Source organism: Euleptes europaea, chromosome 14 (assembly GCF_029931775.1).
Source record: "Euleptes europaea isolate rEulEur1 chromosome 14, rEulEur1.hap1, whole genome shotgun sequence".
Lineage (NCBI taxonomy): Eukaryota > Metazoa > Chordata > Lepidosauria > Squamata > Sphaerodactylidae > Euleptes > Euleptes europaea.
Genome location: NC_079325.1, coordinates 55,531,393 through 55,549,678, shown reverse-complemented (window position 1 = coordinate 55,549,678; position 18,286 = coordinate 55,531,393). Strand labels below are relative to the sequence as shown.

At 46.6% G+C, this 18,286-nt stretch overlaps 1 protein-coding gene across 1 annotated transcript in view; it reads right to left on the bottom strand.

Annotated features, from left to right (window-relative positions):
- ASS1 (argininosuccinate synthase 1) overlaps nt 1–18,286 on the bottom strand; it is a 123,913-nt gene that overhangs the window by 93,825 nt on the left and 11,802 nt on the right. The window contains exons 4-5 of the mRNA XM_056860508.1: nt 6,597–6,653; nt 3,660–3,734 (exon numbers count right to left, since the gene is read on the bottom strand). Coding sequence (XP_056716486.1) covers nt 3,660–3,734; nt 6,597–6,653 — 132 coding nt within the window. The remainder of the gene's footprint in view (nt 1–3,659; nt 3,735–6,596; nt 6,654–18,286) is intronic.

Genomic DNA, 18,286 nt, shown 5'->3' with positions numbered 1-18,286 from the left:
ACAAAACGAGGGCAAACTAGGACATTGAAACAGCCTCGGAACAAGCTCAGCCGAATGTCCTCTGGTGTGCTGCCTGCCCTGCTGAGACCAGGTCACCCAGTTTTCACTTGGTTGTCTATGCCCTTCCCAGGCAACGGTCCACCAAGAATCTTCCCAGGAAATTAACAGGCCAGACTATGGCCTGCTAGCACAGTCAGAATCGAACCACCTAATATTTTGTTGCTGGGTCTGTCCCATTGGAACTTCCCTGGTGAAAGTAGATTTGCACACACATGGGGCCTGAGTCAGATCTAGTCAACCTCCAAGTGGGGCCTGGGGATCTCCCAGAATCTCAAAGATCAGTTCCCCTAGAGCAAGGCCGTATAAGGCCTGCAAAATCATTTGGTCTGGCCCTTCATGGGTCCTGGCAGATCTCTAGCTCAGAAGGATCTAAGACTGGTGATCCGCCCGCTCCAGCGGACAGGAATAGCCTCTATTCAAGGCAGATGTGAGTTTGTTTTGCTGAGAAAAGGAACCTTTTTTCCCCCTTGCAGAAGAGTCATTAGCTATGGAGCTGCTAGGACCGCCCAAGAAACTGTGTTAACTCTTTCCCACCTGGGCCGTGGAGAAACGTATTCCCTCTGTACTACAAGAGGGCTGGGGGCGGAAGTGGTACAATGGAGGGGTTAAGGGGCTAAGGGGTTAAGGGCCAGAATTCGTAGGAGTTCTTAGTCAGTGTGTCCTCATTTCATCCCTGCAGGCAGAGGTAGCAGGAGCCGGCTGTAGAATCCGGCCCCGACCATGCGGAGCAGGAGCAACTCCGGTGTGGGGCTGCACGGCTATGCCCAGCTGGTGCAACAGACCATCCTGTGCCACCAGGTGGGCAAGTACACCACCGGTTGGATGCCTGCCGGTTGCCCGCATGGGTGGGATCATCTGGGCAGCTGCCTGCTTGGGGCTTGGTCGGTACCCCTTCTCCCTTCTGGTTCTTTCCCCTCTAAGTTCTGCAAAAGACGCGTAGGGCGGGAAAGTGCCAGATCGGGGAGTTACTGAACCGGGCTCCTTCGCCTGCAAGCCCCGAGCGGCTTGTCACTCACTCCGTCTTGTGTTTGCTGCCCTGCCTGAATCTCTTGGGCCCGGCTGGGGATGGCAGAGCTCAAAAGCGAGTTGCTCTACATGGCAGACACCCGGAGCCGTCTCCGGTCGTGCCTCTTGGCTAAATGTTTAACCAAATATAGCAGGCTAATTTTAAGTTGATAGTTTTGTATGGCCTGTGAATGATTATAAATATCAAATGGCCCTTAGAAGAAAAAAGGTTCCCCACCCCTGCCCTAGAGGAAGTGGCCACTTTGGAGGATGGATTTTGTGTAGGGTTGCCAGGTCCTCCCTTCTCCTCCAGCAGGAGGCTTTTGGGGCGGGGCTGGGGTGATGATTCCACGCTCGGCTGCACACGACATGATTACGTCACTTTGGGGGGGTAAACGCGAAAGTGACGTAATCGTAATGTGATCCCCACTCCAAGCCAGCCAATCCAAGCAATCTGGCAACCCTAACACCGTGGCATCACATCCCAGCTGAGCTCTTTCCCCTCCCGAAACTCTGCCCTCCCCAGGCTACAGGAACTTCCGAACCTGCAGTTGGCAACCACTACATCATATCCCCTCTGTGCTCTTTCCCAGCCCCAAACTTCACCCCTCCCCCCAGGCTCCACCTCCAAATAGGGTTGCCAGGTCCCTCTTCGTCACCAGAGGGGGGGTGTCTCTGGGGCGGAGCCTGAGGAGGGCGGGGTTTGGGGAGGGGAGGGGCTCCAATGCCACAGAGCCCAATTGCCAAAGTGGCCGTTTTCTCCAGGGGAACTGATCTCTATCAGCTGGAGATCAGTTGTAATAGCAGGAGATCTCCAGCTAGTACCTAAAGATTTGGAAATCAAACTACAAAAACTAGTGCCCAAGATAGGAGGTCATGCAGAAAAACGGCACTTATGGCAAAAAAGCATAGAACTACGTAGACTCGCCATCCGCTTGTATTAGGTGGCTACATGCCTTGGTTCAGGAACATATATTCTGTGGAATTATGATTGATCGTCGCTGGAAAGCCAGAGTTGAAAAAGCTAACGCGAAATAGGACTCAATACCGGAAACCTATCTTATTCTTGGCATTCTTGGACTTTATCTATTTCTTTATGTCTTCAATGGACATTGTTGTCAATTTTTGTGCTTGCATGTATGTGTTTACATTATATTGAATTTCATGGTTAAGCCTTTAGTAGTTCTATGCTTTTTTTGCCATAAGTGCCGTTTTTCTGCAGTACCTGACAGTTGGCAACCCTACCTCCAAATCTTCCAGAATTTCACAACCCAGAGCTAGCAACCCTATTCAAAGGGAAGCTGCAAAGATGCTCCACCATGCCATTGACCTGATCTAACATTGCCCCAGAGAGTCGGTGCTTGCCCCACTGGGGAAACTTGTGGATAGCCCATGAGAACCTCTGTTTCCGTAATAAAAACAAGACAAATAGCAGCTCTCTGGGAAGGTTTTCAAGTTAAGAAAATGGCAAAGGAGGGGCTTAAGCTACGGTTGCCAACCTCCAGGTGGTGGCTAGAGATCTCCTGCTATTACAACTGATCGCTATGCGACAGAGATCAGTTCCTCTGGAGAAAATGCAAGCATTCCATTTATTTACTGCTCAAAGACCAACTGGTCACAAGAAAGAAAAAAACCACACACACACATACAAAACAAACAAAATAAGATAACATTCATTTCAGTTTTCACATTTTAAATAAATAAAGATGCAAGTTAAAAAATTTAAAGCTAGTACCATTAAATGCCATAGACAAAATTTTTGCGACACCCAAGGACACATTTTGGGTCAATATCAGCTAGTAGCTTAGCTTACAAGCTCTTGCTTAGTATTAGGGCTCCATTTGTGACTATATCTATAAATCCATTTCTCACGGGCCACATGTATTTCTTGCAATCAATGAAAAAGTGCCAAATGGTGTCTAAGTCCCCTGAGTTACAATCGCATAATCGACTTGAAAAGTAGGGTTGCCAACCTCCAGGTACTACCACCGGTTGGATGCCTGCCTGCTTGCCTGCGTGGGTGGGGTTATCTGGGCAGCTGCCTGCTTGGGGCTTGGTCAGCTCATTTTTAAGTTGATAATTGTGTATGGCCTGCGAAAGATGTTATAAATATCCAAATGGCCCTTGGCGGGAAAAAGGTTCCCCACCCCTGCATTAGAGGAACGTCTTGCATTAGAGGAGACTCTATCAGTGGAAGTGCATGGAAAGGCCATGTCACTTGTTTCCACCTTTCCACCACGGCTCCCTCTACCCATTGCATTTTGTTTGTGGGTCTCCTGCGGCTCTCCATTTGCAGAGGTCCCAGCAGGCTGCTGGGGAGGCAAGAAATACCTGCATCCACAAACATCCTCATACTCGTAAGATTCAGCCCAAGGTCAAAGACAGATGAGAGATATGAATCTTCTGCAAATCTGGCTCTTGAACAGTTTGCTGGGGAGAGAATTTTCAGAAGCAAGTCTCTTTCATCTTTAGAACTGGACCTTTCTCTGTGAGAATGCACAGTGCAGGGGTAATCCAGAGGACTTAAAGAGGCCATGTTAGGAAAGTACACAGGGCAATCACAGGAATGAGTAAGGAATGGAGGGTACAGATACCTTGGCGTATTCCATCAGGTCGCTCCGCCCTCGGAAGCGGCTGTAGAATTCCGGCAAACGCCAAGGAGCAATGATCTGTAGAGAGGATAGGAAGGCATCGGTGGGTATAACCATATGGAACTGCCATACAAGACAAATCTCTGGCCTGTCTGGTTCAACGTTGCCTTTTCTGTCTGGTGGCAGCTTTCCAGCATCTCATGCAGAAAAAGGACCTAATTGGGGATGACAGGGACTGCACTGGGGACCTTCTGCATGCAAAGCGTGCGCTCTGCCAATAAACCACAGCCTTGGCCTGGCAGTTGTTGTGGGCAGGGCATGGGGAAGGAACAGGAGTCCCAGTGTACTGTATCGCAGCTCTGGCATCTGGGTTGTGCCAATACCAGAATCAAGAGAGAACATTTGGGTGCCCATTCAGAAGGCAATGGAGAAGTGTCAGGATCAGGCGTTTACCTCTAGCATCCCTCAAAAGCAGATTCATCCAAGCAGGTAGCTCCGAAGCAATAATACTTTATTAGGAGCAATAAGGTAAATAAAAGGACTGACTGTCTACAGAACGAAGAAGGCTGCTAATGGCACTACATGGGTAGAATACATGGTTAAAAGCACTCCAGCCAGAGAAAGTAAAACAAAGTGAAACAATTCTGAGATAACAGTTCTCAGGGCAAGATAGACAGTACAACAGCTGTGGATTGCAGGCAGAGTGAATAACAGGATAACAGGACGAGAAACTATACACAGAGTTTATGACATGTGAACCAAGAACTTGACCTGAAGCCAGAGCCTGGCCTGGTCCTGCCAAGAGCCCTTCTTCAGGTGACTTTAGTCAGAACCTGACAAGAAACCAGGGTGAATCCATCTCATTAAGCCAGGCTTTCTACATTCCACTCTAGGTACACACAAAGAAGCGGAGGCACTTTGTGCGTGCTCTGAGGCCTCCACTGTGACTGAGGCAGTGGCAAAGAGCAACCAAAAGTCCAGCAAACAGGGTACATGCCAATTATGGAACAAATTTTAGAAATTCGTTTAAGAGATAGTTTGATTGTTAAGTCAGCATTCTGCATGGCGACAAGCAACGGGGGCACACCCAACTGTCCAGCACCATGTCCAGTGCCACAGGCTGGCCACACAGCTGCCTAACATCTGGATGGCACCAAATCCAACATGTCTAGACTCCATCTACATAACTAAAGGTCTACATTTAATCTAGGATTTCTACCACGATTGGAGAGACCAGGTTAGACCTCACCTAGAGTACTGTGTTCAGTTTTGGGCACTGGAATTTAAGAAGGATGTAGACAAGCTGGAATGTGTCCAGAGGAGGGCAACAAAGATGGTGAGGGGTCTGGAGACCAAGCCCTATGAGGAAAGGTTGAAGGAGCTGGGTATGTTTAGCCTGAAGAGGAGAAAATTGAGAGGGGACATGATAACCATCTTCAAGTACTTGAAGGGCTGTCATACAGAGGAGGGCGCCGAGTTGTTTTCTGTTGCCCCAGAAGGTCGGACCAGAAAGAGTAGGTTGAAATTAAATCAAAAGAGTCTTTTAGACATTGGAAAGAATTTCCTGCCAGTTCGAGCGGTTCCTCAGTGGAACAGGCTTCCTCAGGAGGTGGTAATCTCTCCTTCCCTGGAGGTTTTTAAGCAGAGGCTAGATGGTCATCTGTCAGCAATGCTGATTCTATGACCTTAGGCAGATCATGAGAGGAGGGCGTGGAGTAGGGGGTCACTGGGGGTGTGGGGAGGGAGGTAGTTGTGAATTTCCTGCATTGTGCAGGGGTTTGGACTAGATTACTCTGGTGGTCCCTTCCAACTCTATGATTCTAGGGGTCAAATCCCTGCTCGGACATGCTCAGTCAGCCGCTCTCCTTCTCAGCCTAACTTTCCTCTCAGGGTTGTTGTAAGGATGAAATGGGAGGAGGGGAACAGAAAGACATATGTATGTTTCCATGAGCTTCTTGAAGGAAGGGCAGGATACAAACCAAATCAAACCAATAACCCCATGCACAGAGTCTGCGCATGCTGGATCTGACCGATGTTACACCCCCACTGGTGTTGAAGGCACGGTTAGTACGCTGGGTGGGCAGACAGGTCAAGCGTGGTCCCCTCCCCAGCTCTTAGCTTGAACTGGCTAGTTCTGTTCTGACCTGGATGGCTCAGGCTAGTCAGATTTCATCAGATCTTGGAAACTAAGCAGTGTCAGCCCTAGTCAGTACTTAGATGAGAGACCAGACCACCAAGGAAGTTCAGGGTTGCCATGCAGAGGCAAGCGATGGCAAACCACCTCTCTTTGTCTCTTGTCTTGAAACCCAATGGGGTCACTGTAAGTTGGCTACAATTAGGCAGCATTTTCCACCACTACCAGTTAAGTTCTGGAGGAGCAGAACATGGGGCTAAGCAAACAAAATGAAGCCATCTACTCGTCCTCCTGCCTGTATTTCCCTCGGTCTTTCCCCCTCGGTATCGAACCCTCGAAGTCTCCAGTCTGGACTCACTACCTCGAGGCAAAAGGAGATTCAGCAACCTCTGCCACAAGAAGGATTGAACCTCGCTACTATTTGATGCTAGAGAAGGGCCTTTACAAAAAGAACTTTTCAAATCCACCGAAAACACGACATTAAAGGTGTCTGATCTTAAAAGTTATCCTTGTGTCAGAATTACCTATAGAACAGCATGGATGGTCATCCTAGAAGAGGATTTCCAATTCCTCTCACACATGGGAGGGAACGCGTCAAATAGGCACATGGCGAGTGAAACAGCCATGCATAAAAGACCTCTTCTGAAGTGTTTCGATGCCCATGGAAATGGGTGCAGATTTAATCTGTCAGTTTAGCCATTCGTTCATTTGGATTAACCAACTAACATTCCTAGAACGAGAAATGGCACTTAGAAAAAAATAAATAAATGAAGGGGGATAAGAATGCAGCCCATATAATTCCTTACCTTGATCAGAGGGCAAAGGGCATAATAGGTGAGCTCAAATCGAATCTGGTCATTACCCTGAAAGTAGAGGGAAAGAACTTGGAATAAAAAGCCCAATCAAATGCCCCAAATAACAAACTCTCACATTTTGGCACTCTGGATGCTAGCCATTTTGTATCTGTACCGTGTTTGGACTGGCAGTTGATTCAGAGCTCCATTGGTGAGAGAGATTCAGTTCAGCATCTCACAAGAACCCCCATTGAATAGGAACACACAAGGATGCCTTCGATCAAGAGTCAGACCCTAGGCCCACCTGGCTCAGAATCGTCTGCTCTGCAGGGAGGGGCTGAGGCTCAGTGGAAGAACCTCTACTTTGCAGGCAGAAAGTCCCAGGTTTGATCCCTGGCATCTCCAGTTAAAAGGCCCAGGCACTAGGTGATGTGAAAGACCTTCACCTGAGACCCTGCAGAGCCACTGCCAGTATCAGTAGACAATACTGACTTTGATGGATCAAGGGCCTGATTCAGTATACAGCTGCTTCATGTTTGGGCTACAGTGGCTCTTCAAGATCTCAGGCAGAGAAGGGTCATTTCCAACATCTGATATCTAAGATCCCTTAACTGCATCCCTTAACTGAAAGTGGAGCCGCCCAAATGCAAAGCCAGTGCCTTGGCACTGAGACACGGACCTTCCGATACATATGCCTATATATCTGGCCATTTCAGTATGAACGTACAAAACCACGTTATGCGAATTTAGGCCCTTTGTCCGTCTAGCTCAATATTGTCTCTAAGATATGCCGAAAGTTATAATCAAATTATGCCTAAATACTCATTTGCATACAGGCTCTCTTTTAGCACTGGAACTGAAGAATAATGGTCATTTACGCATGGGAGTTTACCTGAGCTTCGTTGCTGGCTGGACCCACACTTTCCTGTTGGGAGTCTATGCACCAGCAGTCTCCAAGCTCAAATCAAGTCCCCGCCCCTTTGAATGCTGCTTTGAAATTGGCTTACTTCTAGTGCTTACTGTGAGAGAACCCCCCCCCAAACCAATTAATCCATAAAAAATCATTTTAAGAACAAAAAACAGAGCAATGTGAAAGGAGGGGGGGGGGTTGAAATCCAAGCCTCGGTTTTAAAAAGCCTTTTTTCTGCTCTGAGAGCTCCGAGGAAGCAGGAAGCATTTAAATCCCGCCTCTTTACATGCTGCTTTGTAATTGGCTATGAGCGAAACTAGGCTTCTGTGTCCCACACTTTGCCTTCTGCATGGGGATTTCACCCGAGCTTTGCTCAGGGGAGAGGGGAGAGTCAGGATAACAGAGGAATGGGTAGACCCAGACACTGTGAGGGTTGCCAACGAGGTCATCCCTAATGGATGGAAAACTCATGCATAACTCCAAGGAACAACAAATTCAGACCAGGGGCGAGCATGTGTGAAAGTACCCGTGCATAAACGGCCACTGTCTCTTCTGACTGGCAGCAGCTCTCCAGAGTCTCATGCACAGAAAGGCCTTTGCCAAAGCCTGTTCTGCGAGATCATTTTCATTGGAGGTGCCAGGGATTGAACCTGGGACTTCCGGTGGCAAAGTCTCAGCCCCTCTCTGATTTCTTTCTCCTACTTTAAAGCCTCTAGTCCTCAACATAATTGCTGAAAAGAGGGGGAAAGGATGCAGGGAGGAAACAAAACTTATTAATGGAATATCTGTTCAAACCCCGACAGCATCCATCAAAGCCTACAGACTGTTTTCCCGGCAGCCTTCTTTGTAAAACACACACACACACATTTTTACAGGTCATTTTGTGCTTTTCAGATTAAACACAGAACATTTCAAGTTTGTATAGGGTGGCCACCGAGTCAGACAAGCTGACATTTGCACAGCATATTTAGCTAGATTCGGCTAGTGGCGCAGAAGTGGGGGGAAAGCTGCTCGCAGCACAGGAGCAAATGGAAATGTTCATTCAGCCATTTTCTGAAATTTCACTCATCACGCCCACACACTTCCAAGCACATCGGTGAGGCCTTAAGGCCGAGGATCTTAACCTCCCAAAACCAAAGCCGAGATTCATGGGATGTTGCGCCCAGAATTTCAGAGGGGAATTAATGGATTTAGACATCTACAAATGTCATATTTTTCTGTTGTTTCTGGGGGGAACAAAATGCACACAGCTTTTGGAAAAGAAAGAGGATTATCAGAAGCCAAGGGTCTCCTTGCATCATTCCCATCAAAGTGAGAGGTAAATCTAGGGGAACAATCTGTGTTTTAATGAGAACTATAGTAAATGGGTGGGAGGGGGTGCCCAATGACATCAACACGCACGAGATACACTCGACAGTATCTTTCTCTAATTAGCCTCCTCCCTGCACACGTTAATTCCTTGCCCATCTGCTTACCATTATTGCAAAGGCAAACACTGGGCACAAAGCCATCCTGCAGCTGTATCATTCAGCCTGCAGGCTAAAAAGCCAGGGCGGGGGGGGGGGGGGAGAGAGATCTGCCTGACACTACCAGGTGAATACATTGCCCAGAACTCTGAATTAGCCAAGAAAGAGGCACCGCATGTGGTATTGGGAGCACAGAATTCACCTCCCTGGGACTGTCAGCATTCACTGTTCTTTTAAAAGATCTAGACCCTATGGAGGCCAAAAAATAAAAATGAAATACAGGGGCGCTGTCGACTGGCATGGAGCGGAAGCTAAAAAGCACTGAGTGCGATAGCTGCTGAAGCAAATGAAGCCAAATATTTCTACTTTCTTTTGTTTGTTAAGATTGTAGTCTTTATGGTAACAAAGATATGGCTGAACCCATGAACACATGAAGCTGCCTTCTACTGAATCAGACCCTTGGTCCATCAAAGTCAGTATTGTCTACGCAGTCCGGCAGCGGCTCTCCAGGGTCTCAGGCAGGGGTCTTTCACATCATCTACCTGCCTAGTCCCTTTAACTGGAGATGCCAGGGATTGAACCTGGGACCTTCTGCATGCCAAGCAGAGGCTCTACCACTGAGCCGCTGCCCCTCCCCTGTGTGGTTGAAAGCAACAGGGCTGGTGTCACGAATGGGCATTGCAGGCATCATTTGGGAGAGTCTGCTAATGTTTGGTTGCAGCACTAATATCCTCCCCTCTCCCTCTTTGTGGGGGGAGCACTGGAAGGCCTGTGCACCCCTTTTCCATCCCTTATGGCATATTCTACCAACAGTGTGGTACAGTGGTTAAGAAAGGTGGTTTGGCACGGTGGTCTCTAATCTGGAGAACCAGGTTTGATTCCCCACTCCTCCACATGAGTGGCGGATGTCAATCCGGTGAACCGGGTTGGTTTCCCCACTCCGGCACATGAAGCCAGCTGGGTGACCTTGGGCTAGTCACATTCTTTCAACCCCACCTACATCACAGGGTGTCTGTTGTGGGGAGGGGAAGGGAAGGTGATTGTAAGCTGGTTTGATTCTTCCTTAAGTGGGAGAGAAAGTCGGCATATAAAAACCAACTCTTCTTCTTCCTCTCACCCTCCTCTGCCAAGTAGCCCTTCAGTCCCCCTCCATTAGAACTGCAAAGGGGGGGGGGAGGTAATTCCACCATGCCTCAGCATCAGCTGTGACTAGATTATTCAATTGCTTCTTCTAGAAAGATGCAGCAGAAATAGAGGATGCTTGTTGTTGTGTCTATGCATGAGTTGACACTTTCTTCAGTCAGGAGGCATGCCCAGAAGAAATACTACAGCAAAACATGAGAGGGGTGCGTGTCTGAATGTAGAAAGGAATTCTTACTCTTGCACACTGTAAATGTGTGACGGCGAAGAGAACAGTCTGAGTATTTCTGGTCTCTCCGTCTCCCTCTCTGATCAAGCACTGTCCGTATTTTGCTTTTTATTGGGGTGAGAGGGGTTTTGGGGAAATACCCTTTAAATTATGTGTTTAGTGTGAACTGCTACACTGCTTGTTCCTAAAGATTCAACACCTTCTCCCGATCTCTAAAAACATATACCCTGCCTTTCTGTCATGCAGATCACACACAAGCTGGCTTGCTGCATGAAATTAAAACATTATACAATTGTAAACCGGAGATTTTTTAAAAAAAATTCTAAAAGATCAAGAACAGTAACAAGGTAGAAGCAGCAGGGTGGCCACAAAAATCAGCCATCAATAAAGGAGATCCAGGGAATCAAAACACCAAATGGCCTCCAGAATAACTCATCTGCCCTCGACCCCTTTCAGCCTGGTTTAGTCACTGTGGTGATCTGTTTGTGGTTTGATAAGGGAAATGTGTCTATTTTGAGCCTATGGGATCTCTTCTGCTTAGGACAGAGTACACCACTGGATTTTGAATCCACACAAGATGGAGAAGATGCCCACTGGGAATGCAGAAGATCTGAAAGATCTGCTCACTTTGCATAAAGCAGAATTAAACGGCACATATGCCAAGGTTTAGGGATTTTATTTGATCCTACTTTGTTATTTGAAGATCAGGTAAATTCAATTGTAAGAATGATTTGGTTTCAGTATTATTTTCCACAGAAACTGTCTGCCCTCAGGGCCAAACCAAACATTACAGCAGCCATGGGTCCTACCTCTAGCTGCTGATGCCATTTTAGAGAGAAACATAGTCATTAAAAATGGCCCAAGGGCCACCCAAGGTGCGGTAGGAACATAGGATCTTGTCCCCTCACACCTTTTCAAGTGCTGAACAGCACATGGGAGGAAGACAAGCTCTCCTGTTTCTGCTGCACCATGGGTCTGATTAGGATCCGGCCCTCACACCATTTTTAAATGGCTGAAATGGCATTGGCAGCAACAGGTAGGACTCATGGTTACTGTAACGTCTAGTTTGGCACTCATACTCTGCTGATCTGGCCACACTGATTCACGTGTCTTTAAGACTAGACTGCTGCAATGCACTCTATGTGGGACTACCCTTGGAGACTATACTGGATACAGCATATCCACTCATGCACTGCCTAGAGTTTGGAGGTGTGAGCATGTGACTCCAATTTTAAGACACCACAATGCTTCTGGGTACCATTCAAGTTACCACCTGTAAAGCTTTACACAGCCTGGAACTCGCATATATGATGGACACATTAATCAGGTTGTACACCTTACCTGTTGTTAATCACTCTGCCAACAGTCCCAAGTAGCTTGGCCTTCCACCAAACCATTTTATGGAAGCTAATGAGAGGATAAGTCTACAGTTGCTTTCCCAGAATCTGGCCCACCTGTTAGGAGGATGAAATTTCTGGACAGGGCAGGAGCAAGAGAAATCTGGTCTGCTGGAGTTCTGGTTGACTTGTTTGTCAGTTTTGGAAGTTTCTGTCATCTCAAACTACCGAGAGATGGTGTCCTAGGGTTGCCAACCACCGGGTGAGGCCTGGAGATCTCCTACAATTACAGCTGATCTCCTTGAGAAAATGGCTGCATTTAAGGGTGGACTCTATAGAATTATACCCTGCTGAGGTTCCTCCCCTTCCCAAACCCCACCCTTCCCAGGCTCCACCACCCCCAAATCTTCAGGAATTTCGCAACCTGGAGTTGGCAACCCTACAGTGCCCTCCTGCATTCTGACTTGGTTCTCCTGCATCTGCCTTAGGGTTGCCAGGTCCCTCTTTGCCACCGGCAGGAGGTTTTTGGGGCGGAGCCTGAGGAGGGAGGGGTTTGGGCAGGGGAGGGTCTTCAATGCCATAGAGTCCAATTGCCAAAGCGGGCATTTTCTCCAAGTAAACTGATCTCTATTGGCTGGAGATCAGTTGTAATAGCAGGAGATCTCCAGCTAGTACCTGGAGATTGGTAACCCTAATCTGCCTTGCTGGTGAGAAACATTTTTAGTCTATGAAACTGGACCTAGCTGAAGAGGTTTGGGGGAGGGGGTGAGATACCTTGCCCCCTCTCCAGATCTGGTCCCTACTGGCCTAGTTTGCTGTTGGTACCAGAATCCTCCTGGTACTATTACAAAACACTCAAGAGAAAACATCTACCAAAGCTTTAATGTCTCTTACAGGCCCCAAAGAACCCCATCTGCTCTCAAGCCGTGGGGCAGATGGTATGTGCTGTACATTTAAGAAGTTAGAGCTTCAGCCAGAGGCTAGTGTGTTCTTCAGGGTCAGGTTACTGGTCTTTGCTACTTTTATACCATTTCCCCGCAAGCAAAGCTTAATTTGGGGAGGGGGTTATGGTGATGGAGTGGAGTTCATTCCTCATAGTGCATGGGGGCTAGAGAGAGAGAGAGGCAGAGAGAGGCAGACAACTATTTTACAACCTCTGAAGGGGGCATCTAATGCTGTGCTTCAGCCAGTCCATATGTTGCAGTTCTCAGACCCAATCCTAGGCACGTTTCCTTGGAATTAAGAGTTCAGTGGAAGCGTTCAACTTCCAGCTAAGTGCGTTTGGTACTGCAGCCTGAGATCTTGGTGAGTGGCTACTATTCTGAGTAGCAGCAATGATGCAATCATTGGTCTGACATGTTTCTAAGTCAACTCCATTTGTTCAAAATTTTAGAGGGCCCTAAAATGAGATTCCCTTGGAGGGCTGCCTTAGCCTAGAAAAGACAGAGCATGAGGACTCAGAATTAGGGAACATTTCAATCAGATTTCCCTTCCCTGCTGTTTTGATCTGAACATCTCCATTTTGATTTCATTTCTCAAACTTCTTATTTTCAGCTGTTCTCTATTTCCTCACACTGAATTTTCCCTTGTGCATTAGTAATTCAGCACGCATTATAACTGATGCATATTGTATGCATTTATTCAATCTTGCGTACATTTAAACCCACCGAAGTTCGATAAAAGCGGCATGTCAAAAAGAGATCAAAACAACACAGCAAAGGCCTAAATAGAACGACCGTCACATGGCTTTGTGCTGCTGACCCCATAATGTGAAGAGGGAAGAAGGGGCAGGGTGGGTCTTGGGGGGCCAAGGGGGGGCCTGCCCCAGGCAGCACGCAGAGAGTTGCAGCAGCAGATTCTCTAAAGAAAAAATATGTATCTAATATATGGGAGGCATCAATTTGTACTTTTGCCCCCCCCTTCAAAAAAATGTGATCAGGTCCTGAGAAGTGGATCTGGAAACAGGTGGGCAACATTAGCACAAGATGTGAAATTGACTGCATTGCAAGGTACACAACTTTCAACCAAGTGTGTCTGTAGTCCACACATATTATGGTAAGGAAAATCAACTGGTGGTTTAGGGATTCAGTCTGGCTTGGGGGAGCGCTCCCCATTGGGAAGCTAGAGCAACCCTCTATCACAACCACACCTCCCTTTATAATCAGGGCCGTGTGCAGTTGTGTATGCTGCAACTTCATTGGAACCCAGTGGATTGTGGTGTTTCGAATGCTGTGCTAGGACAAGGCAGATCTGGGTTCAAATTCTTATTCAGCTACAAAGCAAACTGGATGACTTTGAGCCAGTTGCTCTCTCACACAGCCCAATCTACCTCACAGGACTTCTGTGAGGAGAAGACAACCCTATAGGTTGCCCTGAGCTCCCGGGAGGAAGAATGAGATAGAAATTAGATATTCAGAGAAAAGGGAGTAGCAGACAAATGTGGGGTTAGCTGGAGACTTCAACTTCAGCGGGTCAGTGCCTTTTGAGTGACTATGCTCTTAGAATCGACCCCTTCCTGAGAAGTAGTATGTTATCTTATTCAGTTAGTCACCTACTAAGCAGGACTCAACTACTTTACTCACTTAAAAAAGTAAGTCTTTTTATTGATGTGCTGCAATGTAATTGTGTATATATGTGTGTATATGCAAGTATTACAAAGTCTTAAAATTCAGTAACAATGTATACAGTAAAGCAAGCAAGTTCTACATACTATTCAGTTATAAAATCCAACACTTAAAATAGAACAGTTAAAGAAGTCTGATTTAGTTCAAAGTATCTAATTCACATTCTAGAATAATATATTTGTAAAGCCATACATACCAATACCATCTTCTGAGCCTCCCTTAGAGGTCTGAAGTTTTTGTCCTCTTCCTGCCTGTATTTATACTGTTTCAATCACCTTCAATGAGCTTGAAACTAGAGCTCGAGCAGGAGACAGTTGTTCTGCACATGCTCAGTGGCTTCTCTTTAGATAACCAAATAAGGACTTCCTCTTCCACCAGGCTATTTTGCTAAACCTTAAACAGTCAGTTTTGAGTCTTGTTATCTCTATATTTTCAATTTTAACGTTATTCTCATCTCCAGAAAAATATGTTGAGATTGAACCTATTCATTAATTTCTAGCATCATGTTTTCATGTTTAAATATTAAAATACAATATATTGTTTACATTACTTCATTACATCTTAGTCAGCATAGAATATCCTTGGAATGGAGAGCATTTCAGCACTTGAAGTCATTGGAAAGGCAGGAAGTGAACACTCTGTTCTGTAGCCTAAAAAATGTAGGAGGTGCTGCAAAGGCTTTGTTCTCTAGCCATTGAAAAGGCTGGGAAAGGTCATAGAAAAAGGCAGAAAATGCTGCTAGCAAATCTGCACTGACACTGAAACCTTTGACACAGTAATTCAGAAACACAAGCCTCTGGCAAAGAGTATCCAGGCTCTCTTTCCTTTTTAAAGGAAATTTAAGCCTCTGCTGTATAGTTTGTAGTTCATATGTGTAGCTTGGTTTTACATTGAATATTTCTGCATATGTACAACACTAATTCCATAGTTCATGTGCTCTAATATGTCAAAGCCTGTGACAAGAGCGGCCCTTATTTTCTTTTTTAGAGCATGTCTCTATAAAGATTTGCTTGACTGGTGTATGGGCAATTTTTGCCGATCTCTCAGAAGCCCGAAAAGAGGACAAATATAATTTCCATGAATTGGGACTGCAAATATCTATGTACCGCACATAGCAAAATCAGGATAAATATATACAAAATCATAAAAATACACGTCATGTAAATGAAAAGGCGTGCAAATGTATGTAAGTTGCAGAAGTCTGTTTTCTTGGAGGCTCATGCCAACAGTTCTGCATCAACGCTTCTCTTTTCCCCTTACATGGAAATTGACACTTGAAAGAAGACTCACTCGTGGTGGGGTAATTCGCACCAAGCCTTGACGCTTTCCCCCCACCCCCCACCCCATAAAATTTCCCGCTCTGGTTTTCCCTTCACATATCTATCTGAAGAAGTGGGCTGTGTGATTCAGGAAAGCTCATATTGAAATAAATGTAGTTAGTCTTTAAGGTGCCACTGGAGTTTCTTTTTGTCTTTCTCAGGGCCAAATTGGGATTCTCCATGTGCAGAGCTGAAGTTCGGTTTTTTTTAAAAGCCATAGCTTGGTAGCAATGCTAGCTGATAGTGCAGCTCCCTGCTTAACCACATGTGACATAGTTCCAGAGTCCATACCCAGGTCCTGGCAGGTCCATGTTGGGACAATTCCCAGCCATGAGGGGACCTGATTTGGATCAAGACCCTTGGCAGGCAAAAAGAGGGCTCTCGACCCGAAGAAGAAGAAGAAGAAGAAGAAGAAGAAGATGAAGAAGATGAAGAAGAAGAAGAAGAAGAAGAAGAAGAAGAAGAAGAAGAAGAAGAAGAAGAAGAGGAGGAGGAGGAGGAGGAGGAGGAGGAGGAGGAGGAGGAGGAGGAGGAGGAGGAGTTGGTTTTTATATGCCGACTTTCTCTACTACTTAAAGAAGAATCAAACCGGCTTACGATCACCTTCCCTTCCCCTCCCCACTACAGTCACCTTGTGAGGTAGGTGGGGCTGAGAGAGCTTTAAGAGAGCTGTGACTAGCCCAAGATCACCCAGCTGGCTTCATGTGCAGGAGTGGGGAAACAAATCCAGTTCACCAGGTTAGCCTCCGCCACTCATGTGGAGGAGTGGGGAATCAAACCCGGTTCTCCAGATGAGAGTCCACCACTCCAAACCACTGCTCTTAACCACTACACCACGCTTCTGAGAGCCAATATTTCCCTATCAATACCCATAAGTTCTCCCAGTGGGGCAACAGCGGCTCCTTTGGGCACCTTCATGTTGGGAAAACAGTGTAAGAAAAAGAAAAGGCTTAAGCCCTGTGTCCCCCATATGCCCCCATGGCCCTTATCTGCATTGTTCCCCCGCAAGCCTGGGAATTAATGGTCAAGCTTGGAAGTCTCACAGCAATCTGCTGATGGGACCTGGGTATGGATCCAGGAAACATGTATAGTCAGGCCCAGATATGCCACTTTCCAAAAGCTCCTGTGCCTTGTAAGATTTAATTTTGGTAGATAGCAAGGGTAGGCCTCACTAGAGAGCCAGTGTGGTGTAGTGGTTAAAAGCGGCGGACTCTAATCTGTAGAACTGCGTTTGATTCCCCACTCCTCCACATGAAGCCAGCTGGGTGACCTTGGGCCAGTCACAGTTCTCTCCGAACTCTCTCAGCCCCACCTGCCTCACAGGGTGTCTGTTGTGGGGAGGGGAAGGGAAGGTGATTGTAAGCCGGTTTGATTCTTCCTTAAGTGGTAGAGAAAGTCGGTATATACATACCAACTCTTCTTCTTCCTGACTCTGCCAAAGCCACTGCTGCTGTTCATGATAAGGACGAGGGAGTTGAAAAGAGACCTTTGCCTGAATTTTGACTCTCACAGGAGGAAGGAGAGGTCTGTTGCCAGCCAGGGCCTGATGGTGTTTGTGACACTACAGCAAACTATGGTCAAATAAGCTTAAGGCAACATTAGAAATCTCCATTACAGAACTGGCAAGACAAGGTTTGGGAGTGGCTGTAAAATCAGAATCAGAAACCATGAAGTGGATTTGCAAATCATAGAATCACAGAGTTGGAAGGGACCACCAGGGTCATCTAGTTTAACCCCCTGCTCAATGCAGAAAATTAACAACTACCTCCCCACACATCCCCAGTGACCCCAGCCCTCCCCTGCCATGCAGGATCCCACAATCAAAGCACTCCCGACATGGCCATCTAGCCTTTGCTTAAAGACCTCCAAAGACAGGGACTCCACCACCCTCCGAGGCAGCGCATTCCACCGTCGAACAGCCCTCACCTTCAGAAAGTTCTTCCTAATGTTTAGGTGGAATCGCTTTTCTCTTAGTTTAAATCCATTACTCCGTGTTCTAGTCTCTGGAGCAACAGAGAACAAGCTAGATCCCTCATCAACATGACATCCCTTCAAATATTTAAACATGGCTATCATGTCCCCCCTCAACCTTCTCTTCTCCAAAATAACAAACCCAACTCCCTAAGTCTCTCCTCATAGGGCATGGATTCCAGACCTTTGACCATTCTGGTCGCCCTCCTCTGGACACGCTCCAACTTGTCAACATCCTTCTTAAATTGTGGAGCCCAAAACTGGACACAGTATTCCAAGTGAGGTCTGACCAATGCAGAATACAGTGGTAGTATTACTTCCCTTGATCAAGACACAATACTCCTATTGATGCAGCCCAGAATTGCATTGGCCTTCTTAGCCACCATATCACACTCATGTTCAGTTTGTGGTCCGCTAAGACTCCCAGATCTCTTTCACATGTACTGTTGTCAAGCCAACTCTCTCCCATCCTGTACCTGTGCCTTATGTTGTTTCTGCCTAGGTGAAGTACCTTACACTTCTCCCTATTGAAATCTGGTTTATTGCTTATGATAATAAAATAGCTTTCAGGGATTCAAATTCACACGACAGAGAAGTCAGAAGAAATAATTGCTCTTCTCCCTGAGACAGGCTAGTGGAACAATTTATTTTAAAGTTTCTCCATTACAGAATTTCATAATCAGGGACTGGCTGGAGGAACAGCAGA